This window comes from Aspergillus welwitschiae (genome assembly GCF_003344945.1).
Source record: "Aspergillus welwitschiae strain CBS 139.54b unplaced genomic scaffold BDQ94scaffold_109, whole genome shotgun sequence".
In the NCBI taxonomy this organism is placed as follows: domain Eukaryota; kingdom Fungi; phylum Ascomycota; class Eurotiomycetes; order Eurotiales; family Aspergillaceae; genus Aspergillus; species Aspergillus welwitschiae.
In genome coordinates this window covers 13582-21951 of record NW_020798803.1, presented here as the reverse complement: position 1 = coordinate 21951, position 8370 = coordinate 13582, and the positions used below count along the sequence as shown (strand labels likewise).

Here is an 8370-nt window from a genome sequence, read left to right as displayed (position 1 = left end):
AAACCCTAAAACCCTAAAACCCTAAACCCTAAACCCTAAAACCCTAAAACCCTAATTATAATAAATTTATTTATCATAATATTAATCTTTTTTATCTTCTGTGGACTCGGCGGCGTCACAGAAATTAAAATATATAAATATAATTTTATTTTTTAATTTTCTATTTTATTTTTATAATATTATTATTTTAATAATTTATTATTTAAAATAGAATCTCTGTTTTCTTATAGCTGACTGTAGATATATACATAGATTATTATATAATAATATATAATTTAAGCTTTCTAGAGGATATAGAATTCTTAGAATCTATAGTATATTAATACTATAATATAACTCTGAAAATATAGATTTTTTTAAGAAATAAGATATAAAGTTTCAATATAAAATAAATCTCTGAATTATAAATATAAAAATATATATTATTTATTTTTATTATAATATTTATTTCTGTAACACTTATTAGAGTAATATTTATTATTATTATATTTATTTTAATAATTCTTAATAGACTTAATAGAGTTTAATATTTATAGAAAAAATTTTAATTTAATTTAAATTTTTATTATACATATGAATCTGATTGAATTTCTGTTATATATCCTAATTAAATTTAAAAATATATATTATTATTTTTGAATACTTATAATACTATATAATCATTAGATAATAAAATAAAAAATTATATTACTGTACTCTGCGTAGAAAGAGCTATAAGATAATACTAATATTAAACTTATCAGACATTATTTAACTGTTGTTCTGTTGTAAAGATTTCTCTACTAGAATTCTATTTCCTCGACTCTCAAAGATACCTTGTGATTGGAGTACCCATTGTTCACCCGGAAACCCTCCAAGGACCCAAGTGCTAAATACGACGGTGGCTGAACCTGATGTTGAATATCACAGGCACTGTGATGAGTCTCATAATGGCTGAATGTTACGGCAGGGAAGAGGAACAGATATATATATATATATATATATAGATGCTATCCCGCCCATGTAAAAGACAACTCTCCTTAATATTAAAGTCAAGTTAAACTAGAATCAGTCTATTCTCACTTTAACACTGAAAGAACTCATATATTACGGAAATTCATGTGAAACGTTGGATCTTATAAGAGGTATCTCTATGTGGTTAAGTATGTATTACCATAATTTATCTTTTGGGTTGCGATTGGGCGGGGTCTACCGTACTCTAGCCGCTCTCACGTGAATCCAGGAAAACCCCCGAGTCATGTGATCATAATTTACCGTAACAAAAGTCCCTGTACGCTTCGAACGTTCTAATCCCTATCACATCGAGATCAAAGCGACTTTTGATACACCAAAGAACCTATCATTGTGAGAGGGCTTCGTGCTCTTAGAACCTCCATCACGGATCGTATAAACAGTGAGCATCTGCTATAACCTAGCCAACATAACGCATGAACTTCCGATAGAGATATTGGGCATGATTCTAAGAAAATCGGAAACTAGGGATATTCTTAAGTTTCGCCTTGCCAACAGAAGTCTCCGAGCAAGGCCATTCCAGGATCTCATGATGGAACTTTTTTGAGACGCGACGCCACATACTAAGCCGACATAGCCTTTCAGGAATGCACATGAGTCTCCCCAACTTCTAGAACTGGTGTAAATTATTCCCATTGACTGTACCGATTTACGTCCAGTGGGATTAATCCTCGTACTGGTATCACTCCTCCGAAAGCAAAGCAATCACAGCGCCCAAAGGCGAAGCTATAGGCTTACCCTCACGTAAGCCAAAAGATATCTTTGTTATTTTTTTCGGCCCGTCTGTCATATCATATTTCTTATCACTTTCGAGTTTTCTCCTACTTACAGGATTACTTTATCTTCCTGAAACTTCATCTCTCTTCATGGAAATAGCCGCGAATGCATCCATAGGAAAAACCTAGGTACCACTGCGAAAATCTGAGTTATGCTCTTAGTTGCAGATCTTATGGCGCTGGGATCCTGTTCGACGTGTTAAAAGTCCTGTTCGAAGCAGTCAACTTAAAACCACCAGAAGGAGCGGCAGAATGATTTAATTATTCCCTTTGATTCACTGAATATCGATACTTTGCAAAAGACTGGAAGGGGAGTAAGGATTTGACTTGACTCTGCAGGGCGTGTAATAGAGACTAAAAGGGACTTGTTCTGCTGTGTTCGTGTTTGGCATTGCTTTTTCTCTCTTTGCTTTTTCTCTCTCCTCTTTGCCACGTCACCCTTTTGGTGGGGCTGAGTATCAATATCCTGCCTTATAAAGGCGGCACCTGAAACCTTTGAGTGTGCTTCAATGGTCAGCCTCAATAGAACATTGAGTTTCTTCCCAACTATCTTTCAAATACCTAGAGAAACACCATATGGTATTGGACATCATGCGTCAACTTTTCTTTCTTACTCACTTAATGATGATTCATCCAGTAATCAGTCATCCTGTTCCGCAGACCGAGCCCTCATATGTGCCAGGACCTGATCAACGGGGTACGCTCGAGCTGTTCTGGAGCTGTACAACCACGTTCATTCTCTGTATCTGGACCGCTATGCATCCTAATGTGGTTCCTGTACAGCGGACTTCTGCTAGGATCTACTACAAATTGGCGCTGATGATAGGTGCTGCCTTGACTCCCGAAGTGATATTTTGCATGGCTGTGTCGCAGTGGTTGGAAGCCAAACGTGTTTTGCGCGCCTGGCGCGCCGCATGGGACGATGACGAAAAGTTCCAAGATTTCCAGGATGTACTCGGGATGCCTGGCGCTTTTTTTGTCACAATGGGGGGCTTTGTTGTCGATTCAAACAAATTCAAATCAGAACCGTGCGACCAAGGCAAGAATTTGGGCGATAAGGAAGCGAGATATCGAACAGAAACCGACGAATTGATCACTACCATTGGTTCTCCTGGTTTTATTTTATTGTTGGAAAGAGGAATCATACGGAGACTGGTTGAAAGTGGCCAACTTACCAAGTCACATTTCGATCACAATGTTATTGAGGACAAGGGGAAGGCGAATAATATCGCCAAGGCCATTGTCGTTTGTCAGGCCATGTGGTTGCTTGTGCAACTCATAGGCCGAAAGTCAGCGGGTCTACCAGTAACACTTCTTGAGGCTCATGTTGCCATCCAGATACTCTATTCGGTAACTACGTACCTTTTCTGGTGGTCAAAACCATTGAACGTTGCTGTGCCTATCCCTATCCCACTGGATGCAGATGCAGGTGAGATGGGGGGACATGATCTTGAAAGCCCCAGCATCAGCCTATTCCGAGGACAATCTTTCATCACGGAGAGGAGATCTAACGGTACATTCGTCCATATGTCCTTTCGTGCAGCGTATGATTCTGTCGTGATGCTTCAGCCCATAGTGGAATTTGTGCAAGCCTTTACTGCCATAGTCAATGGTGGTCTTCATGCTACTTTGTGGAACTCGCACTTTCCGACATCCATTGAGCGCTTACTATGGCGTCTATCAGCTGTTGGAATGGGACTGTTTCCGCTCCTTATCTACCTTTTCATCTATGATAAGGGCTTTGAACGTTTTTTCGTGCGATATTTATACGAAGTCAGGTTTGACAATGCGCCACTGGTCAGACAGCTAGTCAATATCATCTATGGCTTTTGGAAGATGTATAAGGATGGCTCTATGGATATACCATTAGAAGAGCTTGATATCCCTGGAAAATTAACGGCCAAAGAGAGCGTCAGTAGTGGTGCAGTTACCACATTGCCTATCGAAAGTAGCAAAAGTGAGAACAGAAAAGCAGAGGGGTGGCCAAAGTGGATCCCCTCTTGGTGCCGATTTCTACTCGTTGCAATGGCCACGCTCAGCCTGTTTTCCTATTTTATATGCATTGTGTATCTGACGGTAGAGGCCTTTATCAGTATTAGGAGCTTGCCAGCAGGTGCATACTTAACGGTTCGCTGGTCTAATATGCTCCCTCATATTTGAACGAGCAAAATTGTCCGGTAAAATTGTCCATTCGTTATGTACGTGCTTAAGTTGTAATGCAATTCTAGATAGAATTCCAGCCAAATGCCCTGTTTTCTATCAATTCATTGTTTTAGAAAAGACCTAATATTCATAGAACAATGGTTCTCAGAAAAACTTTCAAGATGATTTGACATTATGAGAAGCACTCATTGAAATATCCTCAGAAGAATATCTACTGTATATATGAGGCATGACGGGCTCATAGGATATTTATACAATGAGAATACAATATCCATAGACTTCGTCCAGGACCATAATTACTCTATTGTAATAATTAATAATGCTATGTATGTAATAGATAGCCATAACTAAACTGGGGTTTAATATTCTGGAAAATGAACGAATATATATATCAAATCTAAACCTACTCTTAACTAATGTATTATATCGTGGTATCTGGATAATAAACACGAGTTCAAGGACTAAGTTATACATAAACTTAGATATCCGCATATTCCTATAATCACCTTGAATGTCCGAAGGTGATGGATTCTCTTGAATACCAGCAACTTGATTAATTAAATGAGGAGAATATTACTTAAAACAAGCTTACCCGCTTTTTGGCTGTATGCCACCCGGCTCACAGCACAGACTTTCAAACCTCTATATTCATAAGGGAAGGGATAAAAAAGAAATAAGCATACTATATTAGATTGTTCCTCGTGTTTCCTAGTCCTAACGCCCCTCGAGCCAGGGGTCGATACCAATAAGCCGAATAATAGCTTGGTTCAGCTCGAGCTGGCACGGCGCGGTGTCGCAAGCATTGTGCAGTTGGGCCGCTCTGTAGCTAATGGAGTAATTGAGATGATCCGTGGATATGATCATATTACAGTGATGATGATGATAATGATGATCTTTCATACACTGACCCCTCGCCTAGGCGATATGTAGAGATCTATAATCTATATTCTTTATATATATCTAATGAACATGAATAATTTAATTTCCGGATAAATTTAGAGTCCTGTCAAGACCGGTAGTGGCTAATACCTGAGATTATATTATATTACTATTATAGCACGTGATTTTAAAATCTTTATAATACCTCCGCCAAATCCAGTACTGCTCCGAGAATATTACTAGCTGGTAATATCTTATAATTTATATTTCTTACTATAGCCTGCTTCTCTCAGTATATTTGATATATTATAGATTATATCTTAAATATTATATTATAGTATCTATCATAGTGCGCTAAATCACGGGAATTAATTAAAACATATATAATTATCTTAGCTGTTCTGTACTTATACTGCTTATCTATAAGAAATTATATTAATTATTGTATATTACCTGTTATAAATAGCTAGTACGAAATTATATATATATATATATTTAATTTCAGAAAAATAAGTTATCCAGATAATGAAATCTGCTAGATAGCAGGCCTCTGTTAATATAATACAGATGTTCTCTATTTTTAAGATCCTTCATTCTTATTCTCATTCTTGATGGATCTTTTTAGTAGAGAAATCTTCACAACGGGACAACAGTCAAATAATATCCGATAAGTTTATAATTAGTATTATTTAATAGTACTTTGTATATAGAATATAATGATATAACTTTTATTTTATTAATTAATAATTATATAAAGTTATAATTATTTGAACATGGTAATATACGCTTCTGAATTTAGTTGGTATATATAATAAAATTTTAAATTAGATTAGTATTCTTTTCCACGAATATTAAGTCTAATTAAATTTATTAAATATTATTAAAATAAATATTATAATAATAAGTATTACTTTAATATTTATTTCTTTATTTCTTTATTCTTATTATTTATATATATTTTTTCATACTTTCTCCTTCCCTCCTTATGTTTGATATTCTAGTCTAGATACACTAAATAAGACATATTTAATCAGCTCTCACAATAATATTTATTTTAGTAATGCTTAATAAACCCAATAAGACTTTATATTTGTAAGAAAAATACTAATCTAATTTAAATTTCTATTATATATATTAATCTGATCAAATTTCTATTATATATATGTTAGGAGCGATGTAAGAGACGTGATAAGTTTAATTATATGCGCAAATACTAGCTATTATTATATATTTATATTTTGAACTGATCACTGACCTTTCTTAGTATCAAGAAGATTAGTAAGATATAATATAAAAATAAGTTATATAATCTTATCTAATTTATATAATTTATAATTATATATTACTTATCTGATCTGCTGGACCGCAGTAAACTAGTTAATTTATTTTAACATTATCTTTTTCTTCCAGAGACTGCGTCCCCGCAGCTGCAGGTAGACTAGTATAGTTTTATATATTTTTCTATTAGAAAATCAAGAAATCACAATAATCCGGCAAATTAAAGTGTTAAAATTTGATTTTTTTAATTATTAATATATAATATATTTTTTTATTCTGGAGTCCCGCGTGTAGATATAATACCGCACGCAGGTCTGTAGCAGACTAGTATAAAATAATAAATATAATTTTACAGTTTTATATTCTAGTAAGTAAAAACTTATTTATAAATAATTTTATTATTTATTATATTTAATTTATAATAATAAATTATATAAAATTAAAGATTTTTTTTACTTTCTTTTTTCTATAATTCTTTTTTTTAATAGTGTATTACTATACTGGCTGGCTTACTTAATAATAATAATTTCTAATATTTCTTTATATGTTTTATTTTTTTTATATAAAATAACTTACTTATATATTTTCTTTTATTATTTTATATAAATATTTATTTTATACAGTTTTCTTGCTGTTCTGTGTGGGTGGTAGTTTATATAATAAAAATATATAATTTATATTTTATACAAGAAAATAGCTGTATTATATAAATTATAAGTTTATATACAGCTTAATTATACATTATATATATTTTTAATTTTTTATATTAGATTACTAGTTTTTTTTTCTCTTTTTTGAAAATACGTGGCCAGGTTTCTTACTGTTTACTAAGAAATTTATAAAAAATGTTCATAAAGATGTCTGATTTTTCCATATTTCACGTGCTGTTTATATCTATACTGTTACTTATATTATTACTACTACTATTACTAACTTCTTTATTATATTTATTTTGTCTGCTGTATCTGTCTCACCTGTTATTATTATTATTATTATTATTTTTTCTTTTTTTATGCGCTGCGGCTGTCCCGCGCGCCTTTAATATTACTGGTATCTTATATTTATAGAATTCTATTTTAATATTAGTTTTTATTATATAATCCCTGCTAAGTATATTAAATATAATTATTATTCAGTTTATTATTATTTGTATATATTAATAAGTGATCTTCTTATATTAAATATCTTAGATATAATTTTAGATTAATTTATATAATAAGTTCCCGGTGAGTATTACTACTTAGCAGTTATTATAATAAAAATCTATTATTATTATAAGGCATAGCCTGGTAATATCTTATGCTAGATTATATTTAAGATAGCGGTATTAATCTTTTAATATATAATTTATTAATTTCAAGAATCCGGCTGTAATAATAATATAAATATATAATTTATTATTATTATTTCTTTCTTTTTTACCTGTATTTGGAGTGCTTTATTCAGGTATATATAATATTATAAAAATAATATAAATATATAAATTAATTAGTTTATATAATATTAATCACTTTATTTAGTTTAGTATTCGTGCATGGTTAGATGGGTGGTTGAATATATTTTAATACTTTTTTTTATTTTTTTTATAAATAATTAATTATTAAATAATGTCGGCTGGTAAATCCATTCTATTACTAATTCAATTCTTATTGAATTATCAAAAACCAACAAATCCAGAAAAACCCAGATCAACTACATTTCCCATACAAATTGTATGGAGTTCCAGCTCAGGAGGAAAAATATGGGCCAAACCTTTTAAATTATTATATGATTACTTTTACATGTGAATCCTCGTGTTTCTTGATATCATGATTATTATTTCAATCATTTACTGTCTTTGTCCCTGCTTTTGACCCCGCTTTTGACCCCGCTTTCTTTGTCTGATAATCAAAAATCAATGATCTAGATTATCAGTGAATTAAGTATAAATAGGACCTCTTCACCTCTAGCTGACCCTCCCGAAGCAAGTCAAGCCATTCTATTCACTTCCTATTTAAGGACCCGCTTATTTCCGCTTAGGGAGGATCATACCCCATTTTGGCCTAGTGGTACTAGACCGCCTTCCCCTTTAGGCTTAGTGCCACTACCGGCCAGCCAACATATATTAATAAAAAGAGAAAGAAAGAAACATGAAAATATGTTTTTTTATTGATTAATAAATAAATAATATAAAAAATAATAAAAAATAATAAATAATAATAAAAAATAATAAAAAATAATAAAAAATAATAAAAAATAATAAAAAATAATAAAAAATAATAAA

The 8370-nt window shown here is 31.9% G+C and overlaps 1 protein-coding gene across 1 annotated transcript; it reads left to right on the top strand.

Moving 5' to 3' along the window:
• Positions 1 to 2543: 2543 nt before the first annotated feature.
• On the top strand, positions 2544 to 4880 carry BDQ94DRAFT_176345 (uncharacterized protein; the record flags this gene model as incomplete). Its single annotated transcript, XM_026772675.1, has 2 exons — positions 2544 to 3744; positions 4870 to 4880. 2 exons carry the CDS (start codon positions 2544 to 2546, stop codon positions 4878 to 4880), a joined length of 1212 nt encoding a protein of 403 aa, XP_026619525.1.
• Positions 4881 to 8370: the final 3490 nt, after the last annotated feature.